The sequence below is a fragment of the Pseudonaja textilis genome, chromosome 3, assembly GCF_049901715.1.
Source record: "Pseudonaja textilis isolate UNSWEBS1 chromosome 3, rPseTex1.2, whole genome shotgun sequence".
In the NCBI taxonomy this organism is placed as follows: domain Eukaryota; kingdom Metazoa; phylum Chordata; class Lepidosauria; order Squamata; family Elapidae; genus Pseudonaja; species Pseudonaja textilis.
The window spans coordinates 199,874,484-199,895,400 of NC_141992.1; the positions used below are offsets into that span (position 1 = coordinate 199,874,484).

The following is a 20,917-nucleotide window of genomic DNA, read 5'->3' on the forward strand; positions in this document are numbered from 1 at the left end:
TATCTGTGTTTTGGCTTCCTCCCGACTGTGGTTGCTGCGTTATCTGGTTGAAGTCTGCAATTCATCATCCTTGCCTGCCGTAGTAATTCCTTCAGTGTGGTTTGTGTTGGGTTTTTTATTTTGAATTAACTTTACTTTGGGTGCAGACAGCATTTACTCCCTCCATAAACTGTTTTCTTTAAGAGTTTGATATCCTGCCGAGGATCATTGGACATTGGGGCCAGGTTGGAGATTGCTTATTTTTGTGTCACGCCCGGGGTCGTCACATGAGTCCATGCCAGTTGCCAAGCCTCTGGATTTTGATCACGTGACCAGACGGGACGGTTGTTAAGTGTGGAAAATGGTCCCAAGTCCCTTTTCTGAGTGATGTTGTGATTTCGAACAATCACTAAACGAAGGGTCCAAGTCCAGGAGCTCCCGGTATAATGCACAGCACGAGGTTTGAAATTTTCTTTGAAGTTGGCGTGTTTTTATTCTGGGGTGGGGGACGGGGAAGCCCTCACGAAAAAAAACGACAACCCTGCAGAGCTTCCATGTTGGCTTTGACCCTCCCCACACACACACACACATCCACAAGCACAGAGATGGGCAAAAAAGTCAAGATGGCCGCTGGGACCGTCCATTGAAGCTTGACCCCTTTTCTGCTTAGTTGGCCATTCCTCCTGCATTGCGGTGTCTGGAGAAAGACACACACCCCCCGTGTCTAACCCCCCACACAAGTATTGGATCGCTGCCATTGTGTCGTTCGATGCAAAAAGGAGAAATCAGAACATCTTGTCCAGAAACGGAGCCAGCAGGAGACGGCGGGGGGCTCGCCTGGAATGGGGGGTTCTTTCACCCGGAGTGGCTTCTTGGCACGTCCTCCCTGGCACTTAATTGTGTTGATTTATTTTATTTTATTTTATTTTATTATTTTATTTTATTTTATTTTATTTTATTTTATTTTATTTATTATTATTTTATTTTATTTTATTATTTTATTTTTATTTTATTTTATTTTATTTTATTTTATTATTTTATTTTATTTTATTATTTTATTTATTATTATTTTATTTATTTTTATTTTATTATTTTATTTTATTTTATTTTATTTTATTTTATTTTATTTATTTTATTTTATTATTTTATTATTTTATTTTATTTTATTTTATTTTATTTTATTTTATTTTATTTTATTTTATTTTATTTTATTTTATTATTTTATTTTATTTTATTTTATTTTATTATTTTATTTTATTTTATTTTATTTTATTTTATTATTTTATTATTTTATTATTTTATTTTATTTTATTTTATTTTATTTTATTTTATTTTATTTTATTTTATTTTATTTTATTTTATTTTATTTTATTTTATTTTATTTTATTTTATTTTATTTTATTTTTTATTTTATTATTTTATTTTATTTTATTTTATTTTATATTTTATTTTATTTTATTTTATTTTATTTTATTTTATTTTATTTTAGTCCTCCATAAAGTAGTCCTTTTGTTTAATAACAGTTCGAAATTACAACAGAAATAGAATATTTTATTTTTAACGTCTTGCGAGCTGCCCAGCCCTGATCGGGGGGGTGGGGGGTGGGCAGCCCTGGAAATACGTGAAATGCGAATGTATGAGACGTGATGGGAGAAGCTACGGGAGGCCTTGTATTATGCTTGGAGCAGGAAGGTAGGGGGGACCCTTCATAGTCTCCAGGCCTGCTTGGAGCCCCCTGACCTGTTTTGGCACCCTAAGGGGATCCCTCGTGCTCTCGGAGCCTGGAGATTTTCTTGCAGACGTTTCATGACCCAACTAGGGAACCTCATCAGCGTGTGAGGGATGTGCAGTTTGCAGGGAGGAGGAGGAGGAGGAGGAGGAGGAGGAGGAGGAGGAGGAGGTGGTGGTGGTGGTGGTGGAGGAGGAGGAGGAGGAGGAGGAGGAGGAGACGATGACTGTGGGGTCCTGGTGCTCTCTGAGCTTGGGGGTTTTCTTGCAGATGTTTCATGACCCAACTAAGGAACCTCATCAGTGTGTGAGGGATGTGCAGTTTGCAGGGAGGAGGAGGAGGAGGAGGAGGAGGAGGAGGAGGAGGAGGAGGAGGAGGAGGAGGAGGAGGAGGAGGAGGAGACGACTGTGGGGTCCTGGGTGCTCTCTGAGCTTGGGGGTTTTCTTGCAGATGTCTCATGACCCAACTAGGGAACCTCATCAGTGCTGGCTGGGAAATTCTAGGAGCTGAAGTCCACAAGTGCTAAACTTGCAAGATCGGACACCCCGATTGAGCTGATCAGCTGGATCCACTTTGTGTGCTGGGGACGGGCATTAAACCCCCGTGGGGTGGTTGGGCTAAGAGCGACTGGGCACCCACATCTGTCTGCTCACCTGCCTGCAGGAAAAGGCCGCTGTCCTGGGCGCTCTGGCCAGGAAGGCCCGGCTGACCGAGGAGATCTTCAACCGGGCGCCCGGGATCCACTGCAACCCGGTCCAGGGGGCCATGTATGCCTTTCCCCGAATTGAGCTGCCTGCTCGAGCCGTCCAAGAGGCTCAGGTAAGGCGGGCACTCTGCAGGTCTGGCGTTTCCAGAGGTTGGGAAGGGGGCAGCAGGCAGGTTTGCACCCTGCAGGGGCTGTGGGGGGCTGTGGGGGCACCCCAGGGAGGACAAGCTTGCTCGCGTCAGGGCTCCGACAAATCCACCCCCATTCAAATCCTACGTCTCTAGCCGCACCTCGCAGAGTAAAAAAAAAAAACCACGATTTATTCGGAGTGGCCGTGTCGGCGTTACCTGGGTGCAGCCGACACTAAGATACGTCATTCATTTCCCCTTTGATCCTGGTCTTCCTCCCGCTCCCTGGATGTATATTCTCCAATGGGACCCATCCATAGCCAAGAGTCATCAATCAGGCTGCTCTCCAGTAATAATCTTGCGTGCCAACAGCTTCGGCTGCCTAGCAATTATCCGAAACATTTGAGGAATGCACTGTTTTCACCCCACAACTCCCTTTCTGCTGGCAGCTAAAAAGACCCGAGGAGAATCTTTTTAGTTGACAGGTTGCATAGATGGGAAAGGACACGGGAGAATAAGGCAGGGAGGGAAGGACAGGTGGGCTGCTCAGGGAGACGAGGAAGTGGGGCAAGGGATGACCAGGGGAAGGTCGAAAAAGTCAAAATGGCTGCTGCCCAGTCCAAGTGTTACAAGGAGAGAGGCCTTCAAGGGTGTGGGGTTTTTCCACCCTCTTGACTTGGTGGCCTAGTGATTAGAGTGCAGCCTTGCAGGCCGGCTCTGCCCACTGCCAGCAGTTTGATCCTGACCGGCTCAAGGTTGACTCAGCCTTCCGTCCTTCCGAGGCCGGTAAAATGAGGAGCCAGATTGTTGGGGGCTGTAAAAGCACTGTGAGCGGTATATAAGTCTTAAGTGCTGTTGCTAAGTTGGAAGGAAGGAAGGAAGGAAGGAAGGAAGGAAGGAAGGAAGGAAGGAAGGAAGGAAGGAAGGAAGGAAGGAAGGAAGGAGAAGGAACGAGAGATGGAGAAAAGAAAGGAGAGGAGAGGAGGGGAGGATGCAGGCAGGGAAGGAGTGAGGGAGGATGGAAGGAAGGAGAAGGAAGGAAGGATAGAGGAAAGAAAGGAGAAGAGCGGAGGATGCAGGCAGGGAAGGAGGGAGGATGGATGGATGGATGGATGGATGGATGGATGGATGGATGGAAGGAAGGGCCATAATGGTGCAGTGGTCACAATGCAGTATTGCAGGCAGATTCTGCTGACTGCCAGGAGTTCGATCCTGACCGGCTCCAGCCTTCTGATTCAGCCTTCTGTCCTTCCGAGGTGGACAAAACGGGGACCCTGATGGTTGGGGGCAAATATGCAAATAATGCTGCCCCTATAAGGGCAAAAAGGGAAACTGTGTCCAGGTTGCCTTTTGAGAAAGCAGCTTTTGGCTAGAGCGGTTTGGACTCCCCTGCAGAGGTTTTGGGTCCCCGAGGGTCCAAAGCCTCCGTGCTGAGCCCCCCCCCACCCCGCACCCCGAGTTTCCCTGAGTTCAGGAGCCCAAGGAAAGCCAGGCTGACCCCCACTTCCTCCCCCCTCCCCCCCCGCCCCCGGATCTCCTGCAGGACCAGGGCCAGGCGCCCGATATGTTCTTCTGCCTCCGACTGCTGGAGGAGACGGGCATCTGCGTGGTGCCCGGCAGCGGCTTTGGCCAGCGAGAAGGCACCTTCCACTTCCGGTAAGTGATCACCTGCCCTGCCTTGAGTCGCCCGGGCATGGCTCACTTCACAGGGTCCCTGAGTGAATGGTTATAAGTCAAGGACTGCTTGTAACCTTCCTCCCTCCCTTCCTCCCCTTCCTTTCTTTCTTTCCTCCCTCCCTCTCTTTTCTTTCCTTCCTCCTTCCTCCTTCCTTCCTTCCTTCCTTTCTTTCCTTTGTTTCTTCATTTCTTCCTTCCTTCCTTCCTTTCATTCTTTCTCCATTTCTTTCTTTCTTTGTTCCTTCCTTCCTCCTTCCTTCCTTTCCTTCTTTCTTTCTTCCTTCCTTCCTTCCTTTCTTTCATTCTTTCTCCATTTCTTTCTTTCTTCGTTCCTTCCTTCCTTCCTTCCTTCCTTCCTTCCTTCCTTTCCTTCTTTCTTTCTTTCTTCCTTCCTTCCTTCCTTCCTTCCTTCCTTCCTTCCTTCCTTCCTTCCTTCCTTTCTTTCATTCTTTCTCCATTTCTTTCTTTCTTTGTTCCTTCCTTCCTTCCTTCCTTCCTTCCTTCCTTCCTTCCTTCCTTCCCTTTCTTTCTTTCTTTCTTTCTTTCATTCATTCTTTCTCCCTTCCTTCCTTCCTTCCTTCCTTCCTTCCTTCCTTCCTTCCTTCCTTCCTTCCTTCCTTCCTTCTCTCTTTCTTTCCTTCTCACACGCTCTCTTCTCGCTCTCTCCCTCCCAGAATGACCATCTTGCCTCCCGAGGAGAAGCTGGAGGTTCTCCTGCAGAAGCTGAGCCACTTCCACGCAAAGTTCACCCGGGAATATTCCCAGCTGTAGCGGGTCCAGGAAGGCCGGCCGTAGAGGAGGCGGGGCACTGGGTGGGCCAAGGGTGTGGGGGGGTGTCACCCTCTGGGCCTCATCCCACCTTCGGGGTTCATAAGCGCCCCAGCAGTCCCATCCTTGTCACTCCTCCACGGACGAAAGGGGAAGGCTCGGTGCGCAGGTGGGCGCCTGAGAAGACCACCAGCCCTGCCTGACCTCCAATTCCAGGACCTCCCAGGATCTACAGACGGGCGCCTCCTGCCAGCAAGACCCGGGCAGCTCTGGGCACCAGCGCCCTCCAGCGATTTGGGGTCGTCCAGCCAAGAGGCTCAACCAGGCCTGCCTTCTAACGTGGCCCCCTGGTGCGGATGTGCCTTTGTGCCCGGGGTTCCCCAGGGGCGCCCGCTGCCCCATTCACGGACCCGGCTAGCGGGGGCCTCACTGGCTCAGGGAACCTGGCCATCCACGGGGCCTGCAGACACACCGTCCGGAGTGGCTGCCCAGCTGAGGGAGCCGCGAAGCCTTCCGAGATGACCGTTGTGCCTGGGGGGGGAAGGGAGGGCCAGGGCTCCCTCCCTCACATTCCGGGGAGCGTGCAAGGGGGCTGCAGAGGATCAATAAAACCGACCTGATCAAGAGTCGAAACCCGTCTCTGCGGATTAAGCAGTGGAACAGCTGAACCGTCTTCTGAACTGAATGGAATTGGGTGGATCTAGTCGGGGGGGAAAGAAGGACGAGGGGGGGACAGGATAGCGGCGTTCCAGTATCTGAGGGGGGGACACCAGAGGGAGGGGGGGCACTCTATTCCCCAAAGCCCCCGAAGGAGGCAGGAGAAGCAGCAACGGGTGGAAACTCCTCAAGGAGAGAAGCAACCTGGAACTCAGGAGAAACTTCCTGACAGTCAGAACCATTAACCAGTGGAACTGCCTGCCACCAGAAGTTATAAGTGCTCCATCACCGGAGGTTTTTTAAGAAGAAACTGAGGAACCATTTGTCTGAAATGGTCTAGGGTCTCCTCCCATGGGCAGCGGGGGTTGCACTTGAAAATCCTTTCCAACTCTAGAATAGAATAGAAATGGAATGGAATGGAATGGAATAGAATAGAATAGAATAGAATAGAATAGAATAGAATAGAATAGAATAGAATAGAACAGAATGAAGAAGCGGAATGGAATAGAATAGAATAGAATAAAATACAATAGAATAGAATAGAATAGGAATATAGAATAGAACAGAATGAAGAAGACGAATGGAATGGAATGGAATAGAATAGAATAGAATTGGAATATAGAATAGAATAGAATAGAATAGAATAGAAATTGGAAAATAGAAGAGAATTGAATAGAATAGAATCAAATAGAATAGAACATTGGAATAGAATAGAATAGAATAGAATAGAATAGAATAGAATAGAATTGCAATATAGAACAGAATAGAATAGAATTGGAATATATAGAATAGAATAGAATTGGAATATAGAATAGAATAGAATTGGAATATAGAATACAATAGAATAGAATAGAACAGAATAGAATGAAGAAGAGAATGGAATGGAATAGAATAGAATGGAATAGAACAGAATAGAATTGTAATATAGAATAGAATAGAATAAAAATAGGAATATAGAATAGAATAGAATAGAATAGAATAGAATAGAATAGAATATAATAGAATAGAATAGAATAGAAATTGGAATATAGAATAGAATGGAATGGAATAGAATAGAAATTGGAATATAGAATAGAATAAAATAGAACATTAGAATAGAATAGAATAGAATAGAATAGAATAGAATAGAATAGAATAGAATAGAATGAAGAAGAGGAATGGAATAGAATAGAATAGAATTGAATACAATAGAATAAAATACAATAGAATAGAATTGGAAAATAGAATAGAATAGGAATATAGAATAGAATTGGAATATAGAAAAGAATAGAATGAAGACGACGAATGGAATGGAATAGAATAGAATAGAATTGGAATATAGAAGAGAATCTAATAGAATAGAATAGAAATTGGAAAATAGAATCGAATAGAATAGAACATTGGAATAGAATAGAATAGAATAGAATAGAATTCTTTATTGGCCAAGCGTGATTGGACACACAAGGAATTTGCCTGGTGCATCTGCTCTCAGTGTACATAAAGAAAAAAAATACATTCATCAAGAATGATAAGATACAACACTTAGTGATAGTCATAGCATACTAAATAAGCAATCAAATCGTACTAGGAGACTAAATAAAACAACATACATTGTAAAGATACAAGCAACAGGCTTATAGTCACAACTGGGAGGGGATGGGAGATAAGGAGTGAGGAGGAGATTAATAGTGATAGTAGTGGAGACTTTGTAAATTGTTGGACAATGTTGAGGGAATTATTTGTTGAGTAGAGTGATGGCATTGGGGAAAAAACTGCCCTTGTGTCTAGTTGTTCTGGTGTGCGGTGCTCTGTATAGCGTCGTTCTGAGGGAAGGAGTTGAAACAGTTTGTGTCCTGGGTGCGAGGGGACCGTAGCTATTTTCTCATTATTCTGTTTTGTGCAGGCTGAGCCACTCCCGAACCAGGAGGGGGAGTTAAAGGCCGCAGAAGAGAAGCTGCTCCAGCACAACAAACCTGGTTGGGGGAAGTGATCCCAGGGAGCACTGGAAGAGGAAGGAGGGAAGGCCCACCGTTCATTGTTTGGAACCCCTGCAAAACGTTTCTCCACGGGGCGGGTCCCTCCGCCCCCTGCCCTGGCCGGAGACAATGCTCTCTTTGAAAGGGCACCAGAGGCCGTGAAGTCCTCTCCGCTCTCGGTCGCCTCTCGGCAAGATACAATCAGCCCTCTGGGCACCTTGCCCGCTGGGCGCTCCTTCCAGAGAGCGGAGCCACAGGGCTGCACCGGCTGAGAGGAGCCTGGCGCTGTGGGCGTCTTCCAGAGGTTCTTGGGCTGCAGCTCCCCTCGGTGGCCGGGCTGGGTGAGGTGGGAGTTATAGCTCAGCCATCTGGTAGGGGTCAGTTTGGAGGAGAAACCCCGCCCCGACGAGAGTCCTGCTCCTCCTCCTCCTCCTCCTCCTAGTCCTTCTTCTCTTCCTCTTAATCTTGCGCACATTTTGTTCTAATTCTTCTTGTTCTTGTTTTCTTGTTATTGTTCTTCCTCTTCCTCCTCCTCTTCTTTCTCTTCCTCTTCCTCTTGATCTTGTTCTTCTTCTTGATCTTGATCTTCTTCTTGTTCTTCTTGTCCTTCTTGTTGTTGTTCTTGTTGTTCTTGTTGTTGTTGTTGTTCTTCTCCTCCTCCTCCTCCTCCTCTTCCTCCTCCTCCCCCTTCTCTTCTTCTACTTCTTCTTCTTCTTCTTCTTCTTCTTCTTCTTCTTCTTCTTCTTCTTCTTCTTCTTCTTCTTCTTCTTCTTCTTCTTCTTCCTCTTGCTCTTCTTCCTCTTCCTCTTCCTCTTCCTCTTCTTCTTCCTCTTCTTCTTCTTCTTCTTCCTCCTCTTCCTCTTCCTCCCCTCCTCCTCCTCCTTCCTCCTTTTCTTTCTTCTTTCCGTCATAAGTATGAGTCAGTTGCCAAGCGGCCGAATTTTGATCACGTGACTTCTGAGATGCTGCAACGGATGTAAGTGTGAGAAACAGCCATAAGTCCCCTTTTTCAGTGCCCTTGTGGCTTCTAATGGTCATTCAATGAACGGCTGAGGACTACCTGTGTCCTCTGCTGGCTCCTCCATCCTACGAGAGCCCAGTCTCTGGTCATGGTGAGAGCAGAAGCACAGGGTCCAGCGACTGAGCAGGACATCCCCTGACCGTAGTAGGGCTTGAAGTCACCTGAGGGGGCTTTCGGTCAAGAGTTTTTGCAGCACATCTGACCAGCACACAAGGGAAATAATCCTGCAGGATTCATCCACCTAAGAAAAACTTCTTTACATACAATCCCATAGAGCAGAAGTCAGCATACACATTCAGGAGCACGGAAGCCATATTCTCAGAAGCCAGTCCCTACAGAGGCCCAGAGGCCGAGATTTGCAGAGGCCGCCAAATGACTGAGGACCAACCAACCAAGGCCACGCCCAGACTCCAAACGGTCTCTTATGGCCCCATACAAAACGAATATTTTGTTTCAGTAATCAACCTGTTGACCTGCTGCCATGTCTAACCCAGACAGTCCCCATTGGCTGACCTGTTGCCATGTCTAACCCAGACAGTCCCCATTGGCTGACCTGTTGCCATGTCTAATTCAGCCAGTCCCCATTGGCTGACCTGTTGCCATGTCTAATCCAGCCAGTCCCCATTGGTTGACCTGTTGCCATGTCTATTCCAACCAGTCCCCATTGGCTGACCTGTTGCCATGTCTATTCCAGACAGTCCCCATTGGCTGACCTGTTGCCATGTCTCATCCAGCCAGTCCCCATTGGCTGACCTGTTGCCATGTCTAATCCAGACAGTCCCCATTGGCTGACCTGTTGCCATGTCTAATCCAGACAGTCCCATTGGCTGACCTATTGCCCTGTCTATTCCAGCCAGTCCCCATTGGCTGACCTGTTGCCATGTCTAATCCAGCCAGTCCCCATTGGCTGACCTGTTGCCATGTCTATTCCAGACAGTCCCCATTACCTGACCTGTTGCCATCTCTCATCCAGACAGTCCCATTGGCTGACCTATTGCCCTGTCTATTCCAGCCAGTCCCCATTGGCTGACCTGTTGCCATGTCTATTCCAGACAGTTCCCATTGGCTGACCTGTTGCCATTTCTATTCCAGCCAGTCCCCATTGGCTGACCTGTTGCCATGTCTATTCCAACCAGTCCCCATTGGCTGACCTGTTGCCATGTCTAATACAGTCAGTCCCCATTGGCTGACCTGTTGCCATGTCTAATCCAGCCAGTCCCCATTGACTGACCTGTTGCCATGTCTATTCCAACCAGTCCCCATTGGCTGACCTGTTGCCATGTCTATTCCAACCAGTCCCCATTGGCTGACCTGTTGCCATGTCTATTCCAGCCAGTCCCCATTGGCTGAGCTGTTGCCATGTCTAATCCAGACAGTCCCATTGGCTGACCTGTTGCCATGTCTAATCGAGTTCCTGAACCAAACAGACTGACACTTTCTGCTGCCCCCAATGGAGTCCTCCATGGCTGGGACTCCCGTAGGATGGAGGACCCCGCAGAGATCTCTTGGCCATGGCGGAGACCCTGGTCCTGAGCCTTGGCCTCCTCCCAAGGGGACCTCCTGCATCGTTGACCAGGAGACGGGCCAAAGATCCCTCGGAGCATTTCTCCCGATGTGGAAGCAAGCCAAGCCCCAGCTGGGACCCAGCAGTCTGGGGCAAACCGCCCTCTGGACCCCGTCCAGCACCCCACGTGCTGCGTTCCCTTTCCTGACCCGCCTCGGCTGCTTCGGGCAGCTCTCTCTGCCCGCTTCACACAGAGGATGGCTGGGCTCTGGAGCTGCCTGCTGGCTGTGGGTCTCCTGGCAGGGCTGAGGGGGGCCCTGAGCTGTGTGCCTCCTCCGGGGGGTAAGAAGGGGGAAAGAGGGTATTTGTGGGGAGGTTTGGCACAAATGCTGGGTGGGAGCTGGCTTGGGGCAGGGGAGGACATCTATAACTCTTCTTTGGGGAGTTCCAGAAGACCCTTGGAGGGTCTAGTCTAGTGGAAAGAAGGACTAGGGGGGACGTGAGAGCAGCCTTACAATATTAGATGGGGTGCCCCAAAGAAGAGGGGGAAGGCAATCTAGTCCCCAAAGCCCCTGAAGGCAGGAGAAGAAGCAACGGATGGAAACTCATCAAGGAGAGAAGCAACCAGGAATTAAGGAGAAACTTCCTAGCAGTGAGGACAACTAGCCAGGGGAACAGCTTGCCACCAGAAGTTGTGGTTGCTCCGAGGTTTTCAAGGATGACCCCCAGGATGACTCCTGCCCTCCATCTATGCTGGATTAATATTGTGAACCATCCCCACCTGGGGACAGATGCCTCCACAGCCGTGCCCACCTCCATCTACCCCGTAGGATGGCAGAGGCCATCGGGGCATTGCAGCCTGACCTTAAAAGAGGCTGGCTGTGCTTGGGAGCTTCCCCAGAGTAGCTCCCTGGGCTCTTCCAGGGTCTATCCCTGCCAGACCACTGCCGAGCGGCCTCCCCTTTGGGTCTTGCGAATGCGGGCTCCTCACTTGAGGATGCTGGATGCCTCCTCGTCCTCTTGCGTTGGCTTAATCCTCCTCCTCCTCCAGAACCTCTCTAGGAAGCTCTTTCTCTGCTGTGGTGCCTTTCCTGGGGTCTTGCTTTTATCTCCTCTGCAGCCCCCTCCCCAGAACATCTGCCTAAGAGCATGGAGGAAGAGGTAGGAGCCACCCAAGAGGTGGAGGGGAGGTCTTCTTTGCCATGGGGCCCCAATAATGCTGGGGCATGTTGAAAGGGGGTTTCTGGCTGTTCACCACCACCTCCTCCTCCTCCTCTTCCTCCTCTCTGCCACACCCTCTAGCACTGAAGATGTTTCCTAATTGGGTCACGAAATGTCTGCAAGAAAACAACCAAGCTCAGAGAGCACCAAACTCCAAACCCCTCCTGCTTCTCCTTCTCTTCCCCCTCCTCCTCTTCCTCCGTCTTCCCCTCCCCCTCCTCCTCCAGCTGCACTCCCTTCTAGCACTAATGATGTTGCCTAGCTGGGTCATGAAACGTCTGCAGGAAAACAACCCAGCTCAGAGAGCACCAAGGACCCCTCAATCCTCCTCCTCCTTCCCCCTCCTGCTCCCCCTCCTTCACTCTCAGCCTAAGGAATTGACGGACAGCCAAGAGGTCAACCAACCCATGGCTCCTTTTGCCCCTCAGCCAGGAACTGGGCCAGAGGCCAGCCTGCCACTCAGTCCTCCACATACCCTCAGTGGGGCACCGTCTACAGCCGAGCAGAGAGCGCCGTCGATGGCGACCGCGATGGGGACTGGCGCCATGGCTCCTGCAGCCACACCCTGGCAGAGGAAGAGCCCTGGTGGAGCCTGGATCTGGGCGCCTCCTACGCCATCTCGGCTGTGGTGGTGAAGAATCGCCAGGAGTGCTGCTCAGGCCGGCTTCAGGGGGCCCAGATCCACGTGGGAGACTGCGGGGCCCACCACGGCAAGTGCAACCCAATGTAAGGAGTGTCCGGATTCCGAGTGAGGCACCCATATCCAACAAAATTCCAAGGCAGGTAGATTCCGGGGGGGCCATCAGCCTCCATATGAGGAGCGTTGTTCTTGCCTCCCCCATCGAGGTGACTGGGTGCTCTCTCACTGGCGCCTGGAACGCAGCCTGGCAGCCGATGTCTTCCTCTGCGCATAGAGCTCCTGGGTGACTGGCCACTCAGGGTGGACTTTGGGTTGGGCACCCACTTGGTGCATGACCTCTGCCACCAACCATATCCAACACCTGCTGAGCCTCAAGCTCTCCTTCATCTTCCCTGAGTCTTCCTGCTGCCCAAGTAGCCTGGGTAAGCATCTGGGGCTCAGGAGCCCAAATAGCGGCTCTGGTTGGAGCTTGAGATTTAGGGGAATGGGTTTAATATCAGGGTTCCAAGGAATAGATCCATTGCAAGCAAGAGTCAGGTAGATGCCTCAAAGAATACTTTTATTAGATATACCCAGGGGTGGCCTCCAAAATTTTTAGCAACAGGTTCTCTCCTGGTTGCTGGGTGGGTGTGACCATGGTGGGCATGGCCTAGTCGGCCTCCTGCACCATGGCGGGGGACGTTTTCACCCTCCCCAGACTCCTGAGGCTTCCCTTGAGCCTCCAAGAGGGCGAAAACAGCCTCCCTGGCTCCAGAGGCTCTCTGGATGCAGGTAACGGGCCCATTTCTTGCTCTCCCTGAGCCTCCGCACCTGCCTTGCACTTACCTGCATCCAAAATGGGCCACATGGGGTTGGGGTGGGCGGGGCGGGGCCAGCCAGGGTTTGCCAGTTCGCCAAACTGGCCATTAAAATTAATAACTGGTTTAGCTGAACCGGTGTGAACCGGTAGCAGCCCCACCCGTGGCTATACCATATTGGCACAGTACTGGTGAAAACCGGCTCTGAAGGTCCCCACGGTTTTCAGCTAATTAAAAATTTTTCCTCCAACCTTAAGCAATCCGTCACATGGCCCAATCAAGGCTCCGTCAGATGGTCTGGTGACATCCTTCCTCCAACCAGGTGTGAGAACGTCCTTGGTTCCCAAGAGGAAGTATTTTGTTTTGACCGCACAACCCCAGCGATCTCTATCCCTCCCCCCATCCCTCTGCTCCAGAGTGGCAGCACTGAAGCTCCAAGATGGCTTCTGCCAGGCCGGCTTCAGGGTTGACCAGGAGCCTCCCCACCCAAGGCAAGGGGGCCGGGAGGCAGCTGCTTTCTCTGCAACGGGGCCCAGAGGGTGCCCCAAAAGTGAACTGGCAGCCACCCCCGCGTGGATGCCACGCCAGCTGTTTTCTGCATGTGTGTGTGTGGGGGGGTGTTAGGGATACATCCTAGCAGAATCTGCATGGCAGTCAGGCAGGCAGGCAAAATATGTGAGATAAACGTTTTTGTAGCTTACACTCAGTAAAACAGATACACTGTGCTAGTTAAATAGTTTATTCCAGTAAGCGTTATAGCATAGTCAAACAGTCCATATATCATTCACTAATTCAGTCCATCCGGGAATTATTCAGTTGCAAAGTCCAGTGTCGAAAAAGAGCTCAGTAAACTTACAAATATCAGTCCAGTAATATATCTCTTCGCAGTAGAGATATGAAGAAGTCAAACCTCCTCTCTTCCTTCAGCAACTCAGCAGTAGGGAAAACACGCAGTTAACAAACCATCAATTCATCAAATCAGTCAATCGTCAGGGAATTGTCAGCAAATGAGCAGGTTCTCTTGCTCCCTCTTATGGTGGTTTCACAACCGCACCCAAAATTACATGCTTTGCAGTTTAAAGTGACACACACTTAAACTTACTATCATAGTTTATATATATTATTTTACCCAAACTACGTTAGGTAACCTTGTTATTCCTAACAGGGGGTGTCTTTAACAATAAGTCAGTTGATTTTCTACCTTTGCAGCTGTGGGTCCATCTCGAATGGCAGCGCCGGCTCTCTCAGCATCATCTGTTGTAACGGACGGCGAGGACGTTACGTGACGGTGGTCATCCCTGGCCGAGCAGAGTACCTGACCCTCTGTGAGCTGGAGGTCTATGGCTCCAGAGTGGGGGAGGGGTGCTAGAGGCCATCGAGGGAGGGGGGGGGACTACGAACCGGACTGGAATGGCTCCCTAATAAAACTCCCGGTTCAAGGAACGCTTTCTTGTTTCCTTCCTCCGTCGGCAGGCCAGGTTTGAGAAGCCAGCTTTGTTGGCCTGTGGTCTGCAGCGATGGTTACCTCAGCCAGGATGAAGGCTTCTTGGGGCTGAAGGAGTGAAGTGGCGCAATGTCCCGCAGAGAAGAGAGAGGCACGAGGGAGTCAGGCAATACTGCTTTATTTTTGTACTGGGGGGTCATCAGAGAATCTCAAAGGAAGTCAGAGTTTCTACTTCATCTTATACCCAGCAAAGTCAAGTTAGTTTTGAGTTTCTTTCTCACACTTTCCTCATTCCCAGGGTCAGGTTGTATCATCTCAGTGATTTTTTTTTTAACCACGTAGCCATGCCCATCAAGCCACGCTTACCAAGCCACGGCCACAGAATCCGTAGTAAACAATGCTTTGAATCCCACCACGGCTTGGCACCTTCCCATCCCACAACTACCTCCACCCCGGCAGGCCTTTAAGGTGAGAGCCAGCAATGGGGAAGGGAAACTGGGCAAGATCTTCTCCAGGAATCTTTCCTCCCCTCTTGCCTCTCTCCATCCCATGCCTCCCACCCAAGCCCCCCACCCCCATTTCCAAATAACTGCAAAAGCTGAAAGGAAAGCGGCATATCTGGGACTTGGAAGAAGCTGGAGGCAACGGGACGAGGGAAACGAACGGTCAACTGCGTTCCTCTTTTTCCCCTGTTCCTTTGGATTGCTGGGTGGGGTATTAGGAAAACAGCCACAAAGGGGATTCAGCCTTTCCTTTTTCCTTTTTTCTTTTTGAAAACAGTTTTATTAGTTTTTAAAGACAAACAAAACAAACATAAAAACATCCAACTTTTCCATAAGGAAAGGTATAAGTATACTTTTCATTATGTAAGTATAAGTATACGAACAGTGTGTCGGTTGGTTTACCAATTTTTTTGTGCATCCATTTTGTAGTCTCAATTACAATTACATTACATAATGACTCATATTTAAAAATTATTTCCCCTAGTATCACTATTAAACAATCCTTTGACTCTGATTTTATTCATTCGTGCTTTACGAGGTAACTATAATTTACTTAGTTTGTTTAATAGCAAATCATATAATCATACCAAATCTATCCTAAAAACATTTTATAAATATAGTATCAAATAGAAAAGAAAAAAATGTCTCTTTATATATTCATTATTATCTAAGATTCTAAATATTCTATTTATTATATTTTATCATCCAACCATCGATAGAAAAGACCCCAAATGTCATAAAATTGTTTATCCTCTTGCTCTCTAATTTCAAATGTCAATCTACTCATCTCAGCACATTCCAATATTTTCTTAATAATTTCTTCCCGCAATGGGATTCAGCCTTTCTGATGTTGAAACCGTCAGAGTCGCCCACCTGTGATTGTATTCAGCCTAGAGGGATGGCCAAATCTTTTCCATTTTCAACAATCAGGCTCCCAGGGAAAGGATTCTGTGTTGTGTCTATTCGCTCTGTTGAAATCCAGGGAGGAACAGGGCATTGTGACAAGAGGCACCTGTTCTCTCTTGTGGCTCCAGGTGGCCTTCTGGTCGCCTGAAAAAGAGACAGGTATCTTAATCAAACACCTCATGGCTTTCCTGCCTGCAGAATGTCTGGTATCTCTCTATGAAGCCTTAGTAAGGCCACACCTAGAGTCCTGCATCCAGTTTTGGTCACCACACTATAAAAAAGATGTTGAGATTCTAGAAAAAGTGCAGAGAAGAGCAACCAGGATGATGAAGGGACTGGAGGCTCAAACATACAATGAAGGGTTGCAGGAACTGGGCTTGGCTAGTCTAGGGAAGAGAAGGACCAGGGGAGACAGGATAGTGGTCTTCTAATACTTGAAGGAGGAAGGGGGTCAAGCTATTCTCCAAAGCACCCGAAGGCCAGACAAGGAATAATGGATGGAAACTGAACAAGGAGAGATTCAACCTGGAAATAAGGAGAAACTTCCTTCAGAAGTTGTGGGAGCTTCATCCCTGGAGGCTTTCAAGAAGAGATTGGACTACCACCTGTCAGAAATGGTGTAGGGTCTCCTGCTTGGGCAGCGGGTTGGACTAGATGACCTCCAAGGTCCCTTCCAACTCTGTTATTCTGTATTCTGGCATTAGGGCCGATCCATTTTCTAAATTTGAATCTTTCCAATTTTCAAACAATTCCTATTGAAGTAAGCAAAAGAGCCTCGCTCGGTCCCTGGGTCTCTGACTTGGGGCTATTTGCTTAGTCCGGTGAGGTAAAAAGCAGGAAGGCGGAGGGTAGGTGTGTCTTGGCAGCGTGGCCATGCCTGAGAGACCAAAGCTGGAGTGATGGGAAGAGATAACGGCGAAAGAAATTCAAGCTAACGAGGCAGGAGCTGGGCAGCCACTTGCAAGTCCGCTTGCTACAGGTGGGTCGCTTTTCCAGGGATATCTGCGGGGGTGCCCCAAGGGCAAATTTAGCATTTAGTGTTTATTTGATTTGTCAGTCGCTTACAAGATACAGGTATAAGAATAAATATACATGAAATGGGTACATATAAGAAAAATAAAAGAAACAATAGGACAGGGACGGAAGGCACATTGGTGTGCTTATGCACGCCCCCTAGAGACCTCTTAGGAAAGGGGTGAGGTCAATAGTAGACAGTCTAAGGTTTAACGTTTTTGGGGTTTGGGGAACAAACCACAGAGTCAGGTAGAGGATTCCAGACATTGACCACTCTGTGGCTGAAGTCATATTTCCTGCAATCAAGTTTGGTGCGATTAACCTTGAGTTTGTAGCTATTGAACCTGAAGTATTCATTGACAGGTAGGACATTGCAATGTATTATTTTATATACTATACTTAGATTGGACTGAAGGTGGTGTAGTTCTAGGTTTTCTATGTCTAGAATTTCGAGTCTGGTGGCATAAGGTCTTCTGCAACGAGGAGAGGAGTGGAGAACTCTTCTTGTGAAATATTTCTGGACTTTCTCAACTGTGTTAATATCAGATACGTAATGAGGGTTCCAGACTGATGAGCTGTATTCGAGTATTGGTCTAGCAAATGTTTTGTAGGCTCTAGTTAGTAGTGTGATATTACCAGATAAAAAGCTACGTAAGATTAGGTTAATAACTCTTAATATCGTGTTGGTTCTGTAGTTACAGTGGGCTCTAGCACTTAGATCATTAGAGATGAGTATTCCAAGATCCTTGACAGAGTTTGGATCCTCAACAAGGTCTTGACTATTTAGCTTGTATTTTATTTTCTGATTTTTTCTGCCAATATGTAAGATAGAGCATTTATTTGTTGAGATTTGAAGTTGCCATTTGTTTGACCGTTCTGATACATAGTCGAGGCCTTTTTGAAGGGTAGCAGTATTGTCTGTGGTGTTGAATAGCTTTACGTCATCAGCGAAGAGAACACAGTTGCTCTTGATATGATCACAGAGGTCATTTATGTAGAGTATGAAGAGAGTTGGTCCTAGAACACTCCCTTGGTGGACACCACTGTTGACAGGTACAGGATTTGATAAGACGCTCCCAATTTTGACCATTTGTTTGACAGGAATGCTTCTATCCAGTTATGCAGGTGTCCAGAGATACCATAGGATTTTAGTTTTAGGAATAGTTTGTCATGTACCACTGAATCACAGGCTTTACAGAAGGCTGTATAAATTGCGTCTATTACTTTGCCCTGATCGAGTTTTGTCATCCATATGTTTTTGCAGTGTAAGAGTTGTAGATTACAGGATAGTTTCTTTCCTGAAACCAAATTGTTTATTAGAGAGTAGGTTGTTTGTCTCTAAGTGGAGGATAATGGATTGGTTAATAATTGATTCCATGACTTTACAGGTGACGCAGCATAAGGAGATTGGTCTGTAATTTTCAACTAGGCTGGGGTCTCCCTATTTGAAGATGGGGATGACCGTGGCTTGTGACCATAGTTTTGGCAAGGAGCTGGTCCTGAAAGATTTTTAAAAGATTATGCTTAGCGGTTTGGCTATGGCAGTGGGCAGCTTTTTTAAGAAGTAGGCACATATTCCATCCGGTCCAATAGATAGAGATGGTTTTAGATTGCGCAGTGCTTTGTCAACATTGTCTTCTGTAAAATCGATATGTATTAGATCATTGTAGTTGTCTGGGCTTCGATTCGGAAGTACTGGGCTTGATCCATTGCTGTTCTATTCTATTCTATTCTATTCTATTCTATTCTATCCTATTCTATTCTATTCTATTCTATTCTATTCTTATTCCTATTCCTATTCTATTCTGCATCTATTCTATTCTATTCTTATTCCTATTCCTATTCTATTCTGCATCTATTCTGCATCTATTCTGCATCTATTCTGCATTCTATTCTATTCTATTCTATTCTATTCTATTCTATTCTATTCTATTCTATTCTATTCTATTCTATTCTTATTGTACCCTATGACTATTATTAAGTGTTGTATTTTATGATTCTTGACTCTTGACAAATGTATCTTTTCTTTTATGTACACTGAGAGCATTTGCACCGACAAATTCCTTGTGTGTCCAATCACACTTGGCCAATAAAGAATTCTGTTCTATTCTCTCTTCTCTTCTCTTCTCTTCTCTTCTCTTCTCTTCTCTTCTCTTCTCTTCTCTTCTCTTCTCTTCTCTTCTCTTCACGTTAAGGGTGGGGAGGGAAGCATTGACTTCTGATTCTTTTTAGTGCCCTAGAATAAGATAGTTACACACGGCCTCAGCTTTTTACATAGTAATACAGCCATTTCTACAACAACAAAACTCAAACTCAAAGTTCCATTTTTGTCCAAAGTCCTCAAAAGTGGTTTCCAAGCAGAAATGAATTGTGCTCTTCTTTTCTTCCAGCAGAGCCATCAGTTTCGCCACCTCTGCTCACTCCGTCCATTTTTGCAGCCGTCCCTGAGTCCGAAGTGTCCCCGGCTGAATATCTCTGCCCGTCACTTTCTCCGGATCTTCCTTTCCTCATTTTTGAAAATATGGATACCCTCCCCCCCCCGCCTTCCGTTTGTGTCTTGGGAGTTTTTGCCTCTTTGGTGAGATGGTAGGAGAAGGAGCAGGCCTTGTTAGTCTGTTGCGGCAAAACGTAAATCAATCAATCAAGGATTGTCAGCACCATTTCCAACCACACAATTAATGAAAGAGGCTGTGAGTTCGATCCTGGGTAGAGTCTAAGATTTGGAAGAGACTCTCCTGCTCCAGCACAGGGGTTGACAACCGGTGGGCTGGGGACCACTGGTGGTCCGTGAGAAAATTTTGCTGGTCCGCAGAGAAATGTCACCCCCCCCCCCCAAAGCAATGAATCCAGGCTGCGCTTGCGTCGCTTGCATTGGGAGCCACACGAGGTAGTGAGGGGAGGGGGGAAAGGGTGAAGGGGGGGGGAACTTGCCCCACTTATCCCACGCACCTGGCCTGGCTACCGGGCTGTTTCTTTCCACTTCTTTCTTCTTCTGCTTTTGGTGCATGCAACAAAAGCAGCAGAAGTCTTTCTTTCTCTCCCCCAAACTCCGCCACAAAGGAGTCTTGGGGACACTGCAAGGCCTTCCTGCTCCAAGAGGCTGCTCCAAGAGGCAAAGACTGTGACAACATTTACAAGAAAACCACAAAAGAGTTAGAGGCAGCAGCGGTGAAAGAGCATTAATGACGTGGAACCGAAAGGAAAACAAACTAGGAACGTCTCTAAAACATTCTGGCTGCCCTAGGAATAAGGACTGTGTGTGCTTGTGTGTGTGTGTGTGTGACACCTTCCTTCCTCAAAATCTCATCATCTTCATCTGACTTGCAGAATTGGCTCCTTTCAGACGCCGGCCACTCTGACCTGGGAATGGCTGATCAAAGGCACCAGAAGAAGAGATTTTTTTAAAAAAAACAGTTTGGCTGAATGCAGGACTCATGAAACCATGGGGCAAATCAGAATTTTAAAGGAGAGCTCCAAGGGGGTTTGATAGCACCTTTTAGGATCCCAACTTTTATTCGAAAAGTGGAGCTGCAGCTTTAACAGAATAACAAATTTGGAAATGACGTTGGAGGTCATCTAGTCGAGGGGTCACCAACCTTTCGGATCCCAGGGACCACCAAACTCATAATTTTAAATCCCAGAGACCCTGGGAAAATCCCCCCCCCAAAGTCTGCAGGAAAATTCGCCACCCCATTTTCCTTTCACTCGATCGTTCTTTATTTGGGATCGCAGGATATCACCTCCAGCTCCGTTCTCAGTGACAGAGGGAGAGACTTTTGGCTTCATGCAAGGAAAGCAGCAGAAGCCGCAGAAGTCTTCCTTTCTCTCCCGCAAACTCTGCCAGAAATGAGTCTTTGTGAGACTTCTCACGCCTGCGCAGCCTCTTGGAGCAGGAGGCCTTGCAGGGTCCCAAAGACTCATTTCTGGCGGAGTTTGGGGGAGAGAAAGAAAGACTTTGGCTGCTTTCCTTGCGTGCAGCCAAAAGCAGAAGAAGAAAGAAGCAGAAAGACGCAGCCTGGTGGCCAGGCGAGGTGCGTGGGGTGAGTGGGGCAAGTTCCCCCCACTCTGCCCTTTCCCCCCCTCCCCTCACTACCTCATGTTGTTCAAAATGCAAGTGACACAAGCCTTGTATTCCCACACAGCCTGGATTAGTTGCTTTGAGGGCGATATTATTCCGTGGACCACCAAAATTTTCTCGTGGACCACCAGTGGTCCCCGGCTCACTGTTTGGTGACCACTGGTCTAGTCCAACCCCCTGCTGAAGCAGG

The 20,917-nt window shown here is 47.7% G+C and overlaps 2 protein-coding genes across 2 annotated transcripts in view; both read left to right on the forward strand.

Moving 5' to 3' along the window:
• Positions 1-5,620, forward strand: part of GPT (glutamic--pyruvic transaminase) — a 43,675-nt gene extending 38,055 nt beyond the window's left edge. Inside the window, 3 exon segments of the mRNA XM_087931856.1 lie at positions 2,372-2,527; positions 4,086-4,198; positions 4,894-5,620. Coding sequence (XP_087787982.1) covers positions 2,372-2,527; positions 4,086-4,198; positions 4,894-4,990 — 366 coding nt within the window. The 3' untranslated portion in view covers positions 4,991-5,620.
• A 4,116-nt stretch (positions 5,621-9,736) lies between these two features.
• On the forward strand, positions 9,737-14,326 carry LOC113454301 (fucolectin-like). The gene is made up of 3 exons (XM_087931857.1): positions 9,737-10,466; positions 11,774-12,071; positions 13,992-14,326. The coding sequence occupies exons 1-3, from the start codon at positions 10,382-10,384 to the stop codon at positions 14,149-14,151; spliced, it is 543 nt and encodes a 180-aa protein (XP_087787983.1). The 5' UTR covers positions 9,737-10,381; the 3' UTR covers positions 14,152-14,326.
• Positions 14,327-20,917: the final 6,591 nt, after the last annotated feature.